The sequence below is a fragment of the Bos mutus genome, chromosome 4, assembly GCF_027580195.1.
Source record: "Bos mutus isolate GX-2022 chromosome 4, NWIPB_WYAK_1.1, whole genome shotgun sequence".
Classification (NCBI taxonomy): Eukaryota; Metazoa; Chordata; class Mammalia; order Artiodactyla; family Bovidae; genus Bos; species Bos mutus.
The window spans coordinates 56,352,984-56,369,555 of record NC_091620.1 but is presented as its reverse complement, the minus strand read 5'-3'; the positions used below and the strand labels follow the sequence as shown (position 1 = coordinate 56,369,555).

General features: G+C 41.9%; 1 protein-coding gene across 1 annotated transcript in view; it reads right to left on the bottom strand.

The window, feature by feature from the left end:
- The window catches only part of BMPER (BMP binding endothelial regulator), a 252,156-nt gene that overhangs the window by 58,274 nt on the left and 177,310 nt on the right, over window positions 1-16,572 (bottom strand). Inside the window, 1 exon segment of the mRNA XM_070369518.1 lies at window positions 11,023-11,359. Coding sequence (XP_070225619.1) covers window positions 11,023-11,359 — 337 coding nt within the window.

Below are 16,572 nucleotides of genomic sequence, written 5' to 3'. Positions count from 1 at the left end.
ATGTTATTTCAGTGGCCAGGAGAATTCTGTATTTTAATTAACAAATGGCCCAGCCAAAAGTTCAGCACTTCTGCTGGGCTTGGCCTTTCAAATAAGGAAGCAGTAACACCAGGGCCTTTTTATTTATAAAACAAGATAGTAAAAGGTTTAGTTTGGTGCTTGTATTTTTTTTTCCATTTTTTAAAATTGAAGTATAGTTGATGTACAGTGTTATCTAAGTTACAGGTATGCAGCACAGTAATTCACAGTTTTAAAGGTTATACTCCATTTATAGTGATTATAAAATATTGGCTATATTCCCTGTGTTGTATAATATATCCTTGTAGTTCATTGTATTTCTAATACTTTGTATCTCTTAACCACCTATATTGCCCCGTCTACCTTCCCTTTCCCCATGGGTAACTACTAGTTTGTTCTCTATATCTATGAGTCTGCTTTTTTTGTTATGATCATTAGTTTGCTGCATTTTTTAGATTTCATATTTAAGTGTTATCATGCAGTGTTTCTCTTTGCTGGTTTATTTCACTCTGGATAATATCTTGCAAGTTTATCCATGTTGCTGCTGAAAATGGCAAAATTTCATTCTTTTTTTATGGCTGAGCAGTATTCCATTTGGTGCCTGAACTTTAAACCTCTCCCACCAAAAAAAATGCCACTGAGCTCCAATGACCACTTTAGCCTAGGCGGGCATGTGCTTAGCTCCTAATCCCTTTCCCATGAACCCACTCTGTGTTCGCATCTCTAATGTGTGGAGCCTGACTATATAGGACAAGGAGAGATCAGCCCCATCAGCCATAAAAAGGTCTTGGAGTAGACCAAGGCTCAAAGAACTGAGTCCCTTGGGGATGCACAAACACCTGGAAGCAGTTTTAATTTCTCCACCTCAAGCTAAGGTTCTCCAGGTGTGATCCCAGAGTCCCAGCATCACTTGGGAACTTGTTACAAATGTACATTCTCAGCCCTTGTCCTAGACCCACCAGATCTAAATGTCTAAATGTCTAATCTAGCTGTCTAAATGATTCTGATGCCTGCCAAAGTTTGAGAACTATGACCTAAGGCATACACAGTCTACGCAGTTGGTGGCTACACAGTTGATGAATACAAAGTGAGAAGTAAATGAATGATGAATAAATGATAAATCTTCAACTTTACTGAACCAATGCCCAATATAAGCTGCTCCCAAGTCATGGCTGAAAGACAGCACAGTGTGCCCCCTTCATGTCTTACGAATGCTGGGGCATAAACGGTAATGATCTGCTTGTGGCCTTGCCTCCTGACCCACAGTCCATACCCTTCTCAGTTTATGACACTGCCCCATTGAACACCTGTTTGCTGCCTATGCCAGGCTCTTGCTGGCTTTTGTGTCTTTGAACACACAGTCTTCCATGGCTGGAATCTTTTCCTCTGTGCTCTTCGCCAAACCCCTATTCTTTTTGTGCAGCTAATCCCTACATACACTTTTGGTTTCAGCTTAGAAAGTCACCTCCTCCAGGAAGCCATGCCCCTGGAAGATATCCATAGCATCCTATGCATCGTCTATTAAAGATGTATCCATTCCTACCTACACTCCTGTTTACTCATCTTTCTCACCCACTAGCCTGCACTGCAAAGTCTGTGAGCCAGAGGACTCATTTATCTCAATCACTGCCATACCTCCAGCACCTTGAACAGCGCCTGTTGAATTATTTAATCAATGAATCCTAATAATAAAATAACCTGTGTGTGTGTGTGTGTTCACAATAGATAATATATACCTGTTTTAATTTATTATCTCACTTATTCCTAGCCATGAATCATTGACTTTTAGTCTAGAAAAGAGACCTGTAGATACTAAAAAAAATAATAATTCAGCATTTTCTTCCTTAACAAAACTGCCCCACATACAGTCTTTTTTTTTTTTTTTTTAACACATACACACTCCTGAATATTTGGTCCCTGATTGAAACACCAGCTCCTGTGAAAGCCTGTGTATGAAAGCTAACTGCTCCTTTTCTTTGCCAGGTCAGAAGAAAATTGAGATTGACTATAATATTTCCATACAGGACAATGTGTAGGAGGATCCAGGATTGCAAGAGCCTCCCTCCTATTTCATATGTGCACACTATCCATCGACTGTAATTTTTGCCAGCTTGATTGAGAAATCGTCAAAGAATCCTGGATGACCATCAAACCCAGGACAGCCCTGAGTTCCCAGAGCACAGAAGCCAGTGAGCTACCTCTGCAAAGCCCAGAACCCTTCCAGGATGCTGGCTGATTTCACAAGATCTGATCCTGTCCCTGTGGCTTCACTGACTCACAGTGCTGGACTCACAAAATATCCAAGACCCAACCCATCTGTCTGGGGTCTGATGGAAGCCAGCCCGCACAGGGCCATCTCTGAGGACACCCGTGCCCAGGTTTTCTTGGTTCTGAGGCATTCTGGCATCCAAGCGCATACTTTAACTTTCCATGGAACAACCTGCAACCTCAGAGATCAGGGCAGAATGCCACTAGACTGCTATGATACAGTGACACGGTCAAGGGAAGTGGATTCCTTTGTGCTTCCATCTGGGCATTTCAAGAGAAACCTTATCCAGCCCCATGAGCAATCTGTTGGTGATATTATCTCTATTTCACACAAAAAATAGACATTCAGAGCTGTTAGATCTCTTACCCCTGGCCACTGTCACTTATTCCTCAACTCGTTCCCAAAAGGATTTATATCAGCTTACAAAACTACATGCAGAATGCAATAAAATGAAAACTTACTGAATGAGGAAAACAGGAAAGGCTCAACAATAAAGTTCAACAAACACATCTCTTCTGAACCTTGACCGGGGGAGGATTTACTTCCAAGCTCATGCAGTTATTGGCAGTACACCCATCACTTTCTAAAGGCACCAGTACTGACAGCCTCCTTTCTAGTCTTCGACAGGCCACACTCTTCCCGCACTGGGGCCTGCCCTTCCCCTGCCCATGACAAGCCCTCTCCCCAGTCCTTCCCATGCTCTGTGGGCTCCACTCAAAGGAGCACTCCTCATGAAGACTTTCCTGTCTACCTTATTCTAAGTTGGTGCCCTCAGCCCACCTTATCACATCACAACTAATTCCCCCATTCCTCTTCTCACAGTTGACAATGACCTTGTTTCCTATTTATTATTTAGCCTGTCCACACTAGATTATGAGTTGTCTGAAGGAATAGCCTTTGGATCTCTTGTTCAGTCCCTACAGCAGTCCCTGGCACGCAGCACGTACACACTCAAAAGTTGCAAAAGAGTGAATTAAATGATTAATGAAATCCTCCTCTATAAGTTCATGGCAGAAGCAGGATATTCAAAAACTTGAGTGGACAACAATAGACTCAGAGCAGCCATACTGGCTCCAGCTAAGTTCTGAGAAAGAAACCCAAGACCAGGTGTCCCATCAGGCTGGCGGCTCAGGTTTCATGGGTGGCCCTGAAGTGAATCCCCTCACCTCTCAGTGCCCCACTTAGCTCAACAGTAACATAAAGAAAACATTCCTCATGTCAGCCACCACTCATGTTGCTCTTGTGGCTAGAAAGGGCTTTACATCTGTTGATAATGAAAATATAATAAAGCTAAACCACACGGCTTCCTGCTCATTGAGGAGTCATCAAAGTACCCTAAGCAACCAACAGAGATGCTACAAAATAATTAGTGTTTTACCCACTACAGTGACACTCATTCAAATCTGTGTTCAAAAGCCCCATCTAATTATAATCCAGAATGTAATTTTCTGAGGAGAAACACTGCAGGATTCCAGGAAGTTTATGCTGAAAATAAACTCCAAGCTAACATTAAAATCAAATTGAAATTAACCTCTAGCCAGGCAGGTTGTATAGTGAAGACTTAACTTGGCCCAAAGAGGGTCTGGCTTTGACCTTTAGCTCCTGGAGAGTAATCTCTAGGCCCTTGGAATGCCCTGCCTGACAGGGGAGTCTTTTTTTTTTTTTCCTGGGCCCTTTTGGGACTTCCTTGCTGGCTCAGATGGTAAAAAGAATCTGCCTTGCAAAGGAGAAGATCCAGGTTTGATCTCTGAGTCGGGAAGATCTCCTGGAGAAGAGAGTGGCTACCCACTCCAGTATTCTTGCCTGGAGAATTCCATGGAGAGAGGAGCCTGGTGGGCTACAGACCAGGGGGTCATAGAGTTGAACACAACTGGGGGACTAACACTTTTGGTTATGAGATTCTAATAATGTGCTTTATGCTGGGGGCTTTGGGCCACCTGATAACAGTTTCAACCTCCAGAAGAGCTGGAGACTTAAGGCTTTAGCATGACCTCTGGGAGGGGCTACAGAAGGTCAGCTACACAGGCAGTAGGTGATCAAGTTCCAATAAAAACTTGGGATTCTAAAAGGCTCAGGAGAACTTCCTTGTGATGCTTCTATGAATAGCATCACATACTGTGACAAGAAGAGTCAATGCTAGTTCGTGACTCCACGGAATTAGATGGTTGCAGAGGTCAATGCAGAAATATCTATAGGTCAAAATACCACACAGGAAGATGGCAAGGACAAATACTATCCGTCCATAGACAGAAAGGACAGATTGAATCCAGTAGGTCCAAGTGGCTTACAAGTGAATTGTGAGCAGGCAGAAGTAGATTCTCTGACTCAGAGGCAAGCTCCTGGCAGTCACAGTAACAGACTCATGCAGTAAGAAGAGCAGATGGTTTCTGCAGCATCAAAGGCGGACCAGAGGCTCTGACTAGTCTATTCTCTGAAAAGACAGAACAGTGTGCACATTCTGACTGTAAGTGTGTAACAAGCATGCGGATAAAGACCTAAGATGAAGTTGACACTGGGGGTAGAAGTCACAAGGAGATTAGAGAGAATAAAGATGACAGAGAGGCTACGAAGGGAGCTAAGAAAACTTTCCCCAAAGCAGATCTTCCAGGAGCGATGCTGGATGAAATACGAAAGGGTAGAAAAGACATTCCCCAATACCAAGTGAACCTAAAATCCAACGCTGGCACGAGACAACGGCAACAAATACAACATAGCATATGTGCTAAATAAGGATAAACACAATCAGCATCTCTAAGAAAGCAAAGAAGAACACTTACAGAGGCCCAGGATGAAATGTGAGCTGTGCCTTCAGCTTAAATCAATGTAGAAAATGAAGGCATCTCAGGCAGGGGAAAGACATGGACACAGGAAGGAACTGGCATTATATGTTTAGATACAGTGAAGGAGCAGCCTAGGACTGACTCTTAAAACAAAACAAAACAAGAAGGAGCTACTGAGGAGGAAAAAACATGTTGAACTTTAAGGGCTGAAGTCTACTGCCACCTGGTGTCACCTTTATTACAGATGCAGAGTGGCTGCTCATCCTGAAAGTTGAGTTAGCCAAAGGAATCATGAAAAAGCACGTTTAGAACATCACACTATAAAATGAACATCTCATTTGATTTAGGACCCTAGTTCTAATGGCAATTTGAGACAACTCATTAAAAGTTGTAAACAGAAATGTTCCAAGAATGTTCTTCTTTGAAGCAAGGGAAGATTGGCTTGATTTGAATTATAGAATAGCAGTTGGCCTTATACGATTTTCTCATACAAACAGACATACACACATAAAGTCTGTATTCCTTGCCTGGTCCCTCCTCTTGTTTTATAATAAATGATGAGTTTCCTTTATAGGAAAACACAAAGTGGGTCATCCACAAAGGCTGTGATCTTCCCCTGGAAGGAAGCCACCGGCAGTCCCCGGGCGCCATTATCTTCAACACTGTGGTGCTGTCGGGGTTCCAACGTTCTCCTGCACAAACTCCCACCACCTACCTCCCAGGACCTCAGCAGGAAGGACATGTCTGTGAATCCTCTGGCCTTCCTTCAACTCCTTACAGATGTAAAAACCACTGCATGAAAAGAACATTTCCTAGACTGGGGATCCCAGACATTTTCCCAAACCGAACAAGTGAACAGAGCTTTCACTCCAGTGAATTATACCCCCACGAAGGGGAGTTAGGAAAGGGACAGTGGTGAGACAACCGTGGTCTGTAAATGCCTGGGCTTTGCGACAGTGCACATTCGTTTTCCTGGCTGCTCTGAAATGTGGGCCTGCCCTGACGGGAGAGGCCCGCTTTGCTGACAGGTTATATACTCACTTGCAACTACTTCATCCAAGATTCAGACCCGAGTTAGGGAAGAAGCCCACTGCTAGAGTTTCACCAACCCAAGGTAGAGGTGGTCTCTCTCTCTCCAGAGTGGCCCACACAGCCCAGCCCATCTCCTGGCTTCCATCTCTCCCTGGGGCTGCCAGGGCTGGGCTCGTCAGCCTGGTCTATGTCAGGGTGGTCAGTGGACCCTGTGCTGGCTGCTGAGGACCTCCAGGGAGGCTCTGGGGTTGGGGGCGGCCTACTTCTCCTGGATTTCTCAGCTGGCAGTCAAGACACAGATGGAGAAGGCAACATGAGTCTGGGGGAGGGAAGTGAAAATAAAGGATGAGGGAAGAAACACAAAGACAGTATCTTCTCCTCAGGGGAGTCTATGTTGGAATCCAGATATAATTGAAATGATTTCACATGCATGCTTCCACAGGATACTACCTACCTCCCTTGCTACCGGAAATGTCTCGGTAACACACCATCGAAGGCTAATGCAAAACACTTGTAAGGGAGATTAACTAACTGGAGGACAACTCAATTTTTAGGTGATTCATGATTAAGTTATTTTGCATCCAAATATATTCAATGGGTTAATGAAACCAAATCACGCTGATCACAAAGACTTTGAATATTACATTTTTATACCAAATGAGGCCACGATTGGTGGAACTAATTTGTGAAGAAAAAATAAGCAAAACCAAAGTTTCCCAAAAGAGGAAAAAAAAAAGTCTTGGCTACTATGGAGTCATCTCTTATTTATTTGCAAAAGTTTTTGAGTTTTTAGACAATAGACAGTTTACTATTAAAATTTTTGAACTGGGTAAGACTAAAATAAAATGAGTTCTAAGTCCTAGACATCTCAAAAGTAAACTCTAACTCAGAGAAATCAGAATTGTTATTTTGATCTTATAGGAAGAACTATCTCATATTTATAATAGAATTCTCCCTGTGGACATTGCCACATAATTAAGGAAAGCCAAAAGTGGTAAAATTTCCTCAGAGAAATACCTCCTGTATCCTCTCCCTCTCTATGTAACAAATACAATGGTACTTGGAAGGTTGCATTCGTATATTATGCAACTTTATTCTTTGTCTTAGAGGAAAATACAGATATTTCTTTGAAGGATAAGGAGAAAATGAAAGGAATCGAATTTATATACAATTTATATATAGGACCTTTCATGACATCAAGACATATCTCTCTAGTCCTATATTGACTCATAAAAAAGATCACAGCACTTAACACACATAACATTGACAGTGTTTTAAGCTTCATTTTAGAAATTCCACCAATGACATAAAATAGGCAGGAAAAATTTTACATGTGTGGAATGTCATGTGATAGCTATTTTCTTCTTTATTCTTTTTCATGTTACTTATATATTATACAATGAACACGTATTATGCTCTTTTTCTGGAGTATAATTGCTTTACAATGTTGTGCTAGTTTCTTCTGTACAATGAAGTGAATCAGCTATGTGTATACATATATTCCCTCCCTCATGAGCCTTCCTCCCTCCCCCACCTCCAACCCACCCACCCAAGTCATCACAGGGCACTGAGGTGAGCTTCCTGTGCTTTACAGCAGATTCCCACTAGCTATCCATTTCACGCATGGGCATGCTGCAGTCCATGGGGTCACAAAAAGTCAGACACGACTTAGCAACTGAACTACATTTGCATATATGTCAACCTTAATCTCCCAATTTGTCCCACACTCCCCTTCTCCCACCCACATCTATTCTCTATGTCTGCATCTATTTCTACCCTGAAAATAGGTTCATCTGAAACGTTTTTCTAGATAAGGTAAAAACAATTTTTTAAACATTTACAATGCATCTTAACTTACCATATTTCATTCAATGTCACAAAAGAGAATTTTTTCATTTTTTAATTGCTCTGCAGATACATCAGTGAGACTCTATCTAATCTGTTCTCCACAATGAGAACAGGAGAAGATACCAAGTATCAGAAACGTAAGTGGCTGAGCAGGGGCAAGATTCTCCATAAAAAGGAAGGTACACAGGATAAAGCATACTGTGCCAAGACCAAGACTGCCTGTCTATCACATGCCAACATGGCACTGCCCATTGACCTCAGGCCTTGGAGGAGCACCACCAGGTAGCTGCTGCCATGTCTAGTCTACAGACAAAGAATCTGAAGCTCAGCAAGCTACCAGGACCACACAGCTAGCAAGTGTCAGAGTTAAGGTTACACCCATCCTGGGACCACCCAATACCTTCTTAGTCCATTGCTTCTTAAAGGCTCCCTAAGGTTTGGTCTTTGCTGGAAATCACTTGAGAACAGAATTCTCTTTCCATGTTGACCCTGTTTCTTTCCTTTCTCCTGCTACATCTGTGCTTGGAAGAAAGAAAGAAATCCAAGATCTACCCAATACTGGTGACCCTCACTTGAAAATTCATGAAGGTGAATCTCTCAGTTGGAGAGTGAGGTCTTCAACAAAGCGAGTGACAGTCAGGATCGCCCAGCTCTGCCTTCCTGAGCTCCCCTTGCCTCTCCCAGGGAGTGGCTGGCCTGGAAGGGGGCTCTGCCCCTACACCACACACAGCAGAACATAAGCTCACCTCCCACCATGCTCTATCCTCCAAACCTCAGTACACAAAGATCCTGAGAGCATTCTCAAAAGCTCTCCAAACTCAGGCACCCAGCCCCTTACACAGTGACTCCCCCATCCCTTACTGTGCCACTGTAGCTGTTGTAGCGACTTTCAAGAGCAGAAGGCAAGCATCTGTCTGGCCACCTAACAGTTCCCATTCTCTCTGTTCACATCAACGTCATTTCTCATGACTGCTGCCAAGGTGCTCATCATATTCCTGCTCACAGTCCAGGGATCATAATACAAAATAAATCACCAAAGAGCAAAGAAATAGAAATTTGCAAAAAGGGATGAATCTCTACAGGCCTGCTCTCCAATATTTGCTTTCAACACATTCCTTTGAAATGGGATGAAGACCAAAGGTGTGGACTGCTAGGGTCCTGGGAGAAGTATAGCCTTTCCATTCTAATTCAGACAGAGAAGGGTCCAATCCAAATCCACGACTGGGCTAGGAGAGCATCCAAAAGAGGCCTTAACCCTGGCTAATCATTTAATTAATGATAGAAGATATGATAGTAGCCAACAATTACAGAGTACTTATTACTCCAGGGCACTGGGTTAAGCAGATGTATTTACTTTCATCATCTCACGGAATCTGAACGATGGCTCTTCAAGGTAGGTTCTTTTACCATCTGCATTTCCCAGATAAGTAAACCAAGGTTTGGAGAGCTTAAATAACTTTTTAAGTTTGTAAAGTTGGGCTGGATTTTTAGCTCAGAGAGACCATAAAGTTCTTAATTACTGTGCTCTATTGCTTCCTATTCAAGCTGCCCTGGTGGCTCAGCGATAAAGAATCCACCTGCCAATTCAGGAGACACGGATTCAATCCCTGGGTCCAGAAGATCCCCTGGAGAAGGAAATGGCAACCCACTCTGGTATCTTTGCCTGGAGAATTAAATGGAGAGACGAGCCTGACGGGCTACAGTCCATGGAGTCACAAAAGAGTCAGATATGACTTAGCGACTAAACAACAACTGCTTCCCATCAGACTTTCAAGTGATGGGTATTTAGTTTCAAAGTGAACCCTGGTTTGTCTATCCAGGTGCTTAACCCACTCCAGAAAGCATTAAAGATCTTTCAATTTCAATAGACAAGGGTGAGGTCAATCCATTGGGTGGTTTAGGGAGGAGAAAGAAGGGAACCCAGAGAATTCAAATTACAACCAGAAAATGGCTTGAAGAAACTAAATACACGAGTTGGAGCCAAATGGTTTGACAGATGCAGTCATGTTCAGGAATTTGTGATGACAGGGATCGTCCTTTTTCACCACACTTTGAGCTGACTTTATAGACCTTTATCTTTTACATCCAAAGATCAAATAAATTTTTAAAAATCACATTTAATGAGAACTAGGGGAAAGAAACTGGTGGCAATTAAAGAGTAAAAATAACTTCTCTGTGGCTTCAGACCACAGGAGTTTTCTCATTTTAAGAGGCATGGGCAAATCGCTTAAACAAGGCCTTTTGAGGCTGTGTTCATCTCATGTTTCCTCCCACACCCAGTGGTGGTTAAAGTTATAGATAGTCACAGCTCTTGAACCCATGGAATCGTGCAGTAAATGGAAGTACAACCAGGCCAAATTCATCCATTCACAGATGCAACCTTGTAGCATGGATGTCAAAGCCAAGTCTCCTCTGTAACCAGTTGCTTTGTATGGAAAGGGGTTAATCAGAATTAGAAAAGGTTATGGAACCCACAGTCTTACTGAGAGACCTTCCTTCCTCCACCTCTTAAGCCCTGTTTCTATACTCCTCTAACTCTGGACACAAAGTCTCATAGTTGGCTAAAATCCAAGGAACTCTCATCTGGCCACCTCATTTTCTGTGTGCAGATTTGTTTGGGGCCAGACCATGGGAAAGACCCGATGAACCCTTCCTCAAACCTAGAATAACCGAGCTCACTGAAATACCCAAAGGCAGCCAGAGCAATTTGAGATTCCCACTTCTGCCCTACAAAATTGTATTTCAGGCCAGAATTTGGGAAGCACTCCTCAATCTTAGAGTCAGGCTAACACCTGGAAAAACCCTAGGGTGTCCCTAGCTTCCCAGTGAACCTGCAGACACAAAAACAATCACTTATAGAAGATAACTCTGAAGTACTCCCTACAATTTCTTACTTTGAGACATAATGTGAGACTGATTCAAGAGGAGATCAGTCTCAAGACAAGAAAGAAGTAGGGGTATTTAGACTATGCTTTGGGGGCCCTGGTACACCAAGGGATTTGACAGTTTCTGTTTCAAGGTCAAGTCTATCTCTGGTGTGTAACCCAAGCCCATTCCTGAAAGTACTGTACTTACCGGTAGAAAGTAGTGTAGTCCACAGTTGAGTGGCAGGTCTGAAATTCCCAGGATTTGAGTTTCTGGCATTCTCGATGGGCTCTAAGCTTTACCTTCACTGTCCCTTGACACAGTTCAGGTACTGGTTTTCTCTGGGGTCTGTTACAGAACTCATTGGACTCCACTCTCCAGGACTCGGCAAAGTCATCCACATCAAACTTGAAGCTTCCATCTCCACCAATTAAGTCATCACGCTTATGTCCATTGTAGTTGCCACAAAGACCACAGAGTTTGCCCTTGAGATGGGGGGCAGCCATGACTTCTACAAAACTGTCTCCATCCCAGGATATTTCCAAACCTAGAGGAAACAAGAAGCAATCACTCTTGAATCCACCAATAGTTTTCAAGTGTAGATTCTTATACAGTACATATGACTATCCTCTAACAAGGAAGACTAAGGACCTCACTAAAATCTTGATTACCTTTCAGTCTCTCCACATCGAACATTGTGTGATATTACACAAATCAATTATTGGGGCTTAGAACTTTTTAAATGTATGAGTTTTGCCCTTACAATGTTATCTTATATGTAGTGTGACTTACAGATGATTCTTCATTGACCATGTTACTCTACAGTTTATATTTTTGCCCTTTTTCAGAGTAATTGTCTTGGTTCACATCATGTTTTCATTTATCCAACAATGACTATAATGTGGAAATGGAAAGATAACAAAGATGATAATTTGAAATGTAATTTTCTCTTTATCTAATATTCTCCCCATATGATGATATTTAGAGCCAAGTGAAAATTTCCAAATTATTTGCCATAGTGGAAGTATTAAAGTAATAAATATAAAGCTTCTGAACACATCCTCTTCAAAGGACAACACTCATACAAATGAAAACATTTGCCTCCCATTATTTTAGTCATCCATGAGATACACACAGCTGTTTAATCCGTGCTTCCATGGTTGAGATGTTATGAGACCTAGGTTGGGGTCTCCATGCATACCTGGGCTGATCATAGCTTCAACATTTGAGCAAGCATGGAGGCTATCAGGCCATAGGTCAAAATTCCTCATGTGCTGGACAGAATCACCTGGACAGCACTGTTCACTGAGGAAACGATCTTCATTCCACAAGGTTGAGAACATAATCCCCTCTTGGTTTGCTGAACTGACCATCTAAACAGTTGGAGAATTTGAGAACATTCATTTTCTCCCGACCTACTAGCCCTGAGTGTCTAGGATTTACTGTAACAAGTGACCCCACTGAAGAGTGGAATCTCTGTCATGGGTCGGACAGCCAGGCTCTGCTGTCACACAGCACAGATCAGTTTGATCGGGATGCCAGGAAGAAATGATGCAGTATGTGAACACACTACCCATAAGACAAAGGAGAGGGTTTCATGAAAAGTCTTTTGAGGATCAACCCAGAGCAAATGATGATTCTGGTATTAACATTTTCTTTATGTCTCAAGTGTGTGGTGGAAGCCCTTCTTACTGTTCTCTTGGTAATATCTTGGCAGTGCCCGAGCTACCCAGTGAATGGATGAACTAGGTACCAGTGCTGTAGATGAGGACCGAGGGGACATCTACAACAGGTCACAGTGCATTTCTGCTCTGGGACTCCTCCTTACTCACTGTCACTGTCTCCTAAGAGTGACAGCCCACAAAGAAAGCTCCGTTTTAACAGAAAAAAATAGAAAATATCCCCAGCTGTGTGTTTTCAATCTTATCCTCTTGGATTTCTGACAAAACCTAGTCTTTGATTTAGTCCTTTCTGAGTATCCAGAGAGAGCTTCTTTTTCTTTTTTTTTAAGAAGACTTTATCTTTGTTCCTGAAGGATCAACATTAGCCTGATGAGTAAATGCTCAGAAGATGCTCAGAAGTTGGGAGATAAGGTGGTGATGAGAAAGAAGAAAGGGGTGGGGAGGGATGGAATGGATCTTGTTTGAATATAAAATTGGCATAAGGCAACATTAGAGTGATGTAAGAGCAGTAGGAAACACCCAGAAGTAAGATGCTACAGATAATATTCCCTAAGCCAATATTCTAAAGCCAATATTCCTTTGGTCATTGTCCTAGAGGAGAAAAACCTGGCCAAATAGCATTCTGCAAGCAGGTCACACAACTGACATAAGAAAGAGTTACAGATCTGCTTTAGGGGAAATTATTGGTAGAATAAACCAGTGGTCCGAAACTGGATTTCTCAAGAAATAAACCGAAAGACTCACATGGAAATCATGTATGGTACATGAAAAGAACAGAAGTATTCTCAGCCCAAGGCAAAGGTAGAGAAGGTTTCTTGGTCAGGAGAAGCAACTCAGTTCCCGAAAGCAATTGAATAGAATTAGCTAAAAAGAAGGAAAGAAGGTCATAAGAAAGTCTCTTTTGGGCTTTGGGAGTAACTGAGTGAAGAGAAGACAATGATGGGACAAGGTGATCAGAGCAAGGACAGGCTGCTAGTCTGTCCACACACTGGACTGATCTCCTGTGAGGATCTCAAACATTGGGTCAATTCTGACAATCACAACTATTGTATAAAACAATTTCTATTTCTTCACGCCCCATCATCGAACACAGTATCTGGCACGTAGTATATTCTCACTAAATGAATGAATTATACTGTAAATTGACACAATGAGTCAGCAAAGCCAAAGAAATTTGTGAATTTCATGCCAGTTAAGACACTGAAATAACATTTTGAAAAAAGACAAGCAAACTGTAATTTGATTTGTAATATACTCTCTAAGGTATAAAAGAAACTTGACCTCATACTCCTGTAACTAGGCAGCTGCCCAGCCAGAGAAACGAAGGGAGAAAATCAATTCCATACAACGTTCTAACTTTTAGAGCATAATTCCAAAGATTTTCCACCTTGCAAAATTTTCCAAACTACAAATCTCTTTCCTAGACAGCAGGCAAACACTGCTCTTCCAAGTGCCACATTGGTCGAGAATTTACATCCAAAGAAGCTCCAACAAAATTACTGGCAGTGATACAATAAATTTGAGATTTTGGGCAACTGAGTTCATGGGAATTCAACTCACAGGGAACAAGTCAGTCATTCTTTCTTTGCAATGGACTGGTGGTTCCTGCATGCTTAAGAAGATGCAGGCCCACTGTGTTTTAAATATACTCTTCTCAAGACTCTGGGCTTCTCTGGTTGCTCAGATGATAAAGAATCTGCAATATAGGAGGCTCATGTTCAATCTCTGGGTCAGGAAGATTCCCTGGAAAAGGGAATGGCTACCCACTCCAGTATTCTTGGGGTTTCCCTGGCGGCTCAGATGGTAAAGATTCTGCCTACAAGGCAGAAGGCTTAGGTTCGATTCCTGCATCAGTAATATTCCCTATCCACTCCAGTATTCTTGCCTGGTGAATTCCATGGATAGAAGAGCCTGACAAGCTACATACAGTCCATGGGGTCATAAAGAGTCAGACATGACGAATGACTAACACTTTTGCTTTTTTTCTCAAGACTCTTGACATCTCTTTCATGAAACACAATCCTCAAAGTAAGAGAATAATTTGTAATTCACTCCCTTTTTCTCCTCTTTTTATCATCATGTTAAGAGGATATTTACAGAACAGTGTTAGGCTTCCTATTGTGTTTGGATGACTTACTTGACTACAGATGACTTTGTCTATTCTTGTATCATATACACACGTATTTGCATGGTTATTTTTACTCTCTACACGAGTAAAATCCATGCAAAGTAAATTACAGTAGTGACAGGCAAAAAAAAAATGAATAAGTTGTAATTGAAAAACTCATTGCTTTTCCAAAAGAGATTTTAAATAGGCATCTTATGAAATGAAAATGCCATGGAAGTGTTTGAGGGTTTGGGGTTAGTCTTTTCTGCAGCTGGGATGAGTTTCCCAATTCTCTGCATGGGAAATTGGTAGAAACAACTGGCAGTCAGAAGGCCAAAGCTGAAGCACATGTCTCATCTGGGATGTGAGCAGCAGCTGCATTCCTTCCACTGGATGAAGAGTCTTCCAATTTTCCTTTGCACCAGTGAATGTTTTACCAACCTGTTTTTCACCCTTCAAGTGTGTGACCTGGCTCCAGATTACTAATTTTTTTTTTTGGTGGGAAAGTTGTCGGTCTTTTATTTTGTGGTTGCTTTTGTTTATTTGTTTTTGGTTGTTATTGTTGCTTTTGCTGCAGTCCACTTTTAAGAGAGAGGAGGTGCAAAATCTGTAGATATACCATAGTGATGCTTAAAAATGGAGAATTTTTTCTGCTTAGAGTTTAAACCAAAGGAATGTGTGTGTGTGTGTGTGTGTAGGGAAGCCTCACGTGCTGCTGTTCATAGGGTTGCAATGAGTTGGACACAACTTAGCGGCTGAACAACAGCAACATACATATACTTCAGGTTCCTCAGATGTAGAGTTTTACCAAAAGTAAAATACAAAGCCACACTCCCATATGTTAATACTTTCAGGTGGATCTGACGTAACTCTTTCAGGTGGAGTTGATGAAGTGAACAGATGGCAGAAAGGAAATATTTTAAATGATTCGCTAAGTGCCGAGAGTTGGGCGGGGGAGAGAGGGGAGTTGTGACAGGAAGGAGCAGAGCTTTCTCAAGCTTCCAAGCCTTGCTTTGCCTTCTGTACTACCCTAGTTGTTCTTAGATATGTAACTACTGCTTAATTCCACCCAAGCTACACAGCCACCTGTGCTCTTCTGCCAAAAGATTCTATCATGAAGTGCTGAGTCTATAAATCACAGGGGTGAAGAGTCATTTCCCTCTATCTCCCAACTTACACCTGCAGTCTTGATTTAAACGGCTATTTCAAAGAAATAGCCTTTGATCACTTGAGCTTATGAAAAAGATTATGGAGGAAGAACAAACATTCAAAGGATATACTGTGATATTTTAGATAGACAATCAATAGGTAATAAAAATGAAAACATCCCTAAGGGATAGTACAAACTGAGATTTGGGGACCAGAGTAGAAAGGACTATTGTCTGGAAATGGAATTGTTCCATTCAAAAGATAATTTCAAAGCAATTTTAGCACCCAGAGATATATAGTTCTTCCCTAGGAAGCAGAAGGTTTGTGCCCTCCGTGTGCTATAGGAAGTTGGTCACCTGCGTATAAAAGGTACCACGTAAATTAGCTGCATCATGGCAAGAGAGATGGAAAAAAGACAAACTGCAAAACTGAATTCAAGGCCTAGAAGAGTTAAATTGACTAATCCAATTATGGCATTTATGACCTATTATTATTTTCTTAGCAGCCTCATCCTTTTGCTCATTTTTACCATGTGAAGTCCTTACAAAGAGGACATTTATTCCGTAAGGTATTGCCAGCTGTGAGAGGAGCAGTTCTGAACCTCCTCGACTGTTAGTAATTCTGAATATGCAGAATTCCTCTGAGAATTGGGTTATGGCTAATAATTTCCATATCAGTAGTATCCATTATGTTCAGCCGGCATGCAAAAAGATAAACAAGGTACTTCTAATTAGTCTGTGTAATAATAGGTCGTTTTGTGTCCATTTTACGTGAAGCCACAAATTGTTGCCTCCTTCAAAGAGATGAGCTGAGGCCTACATG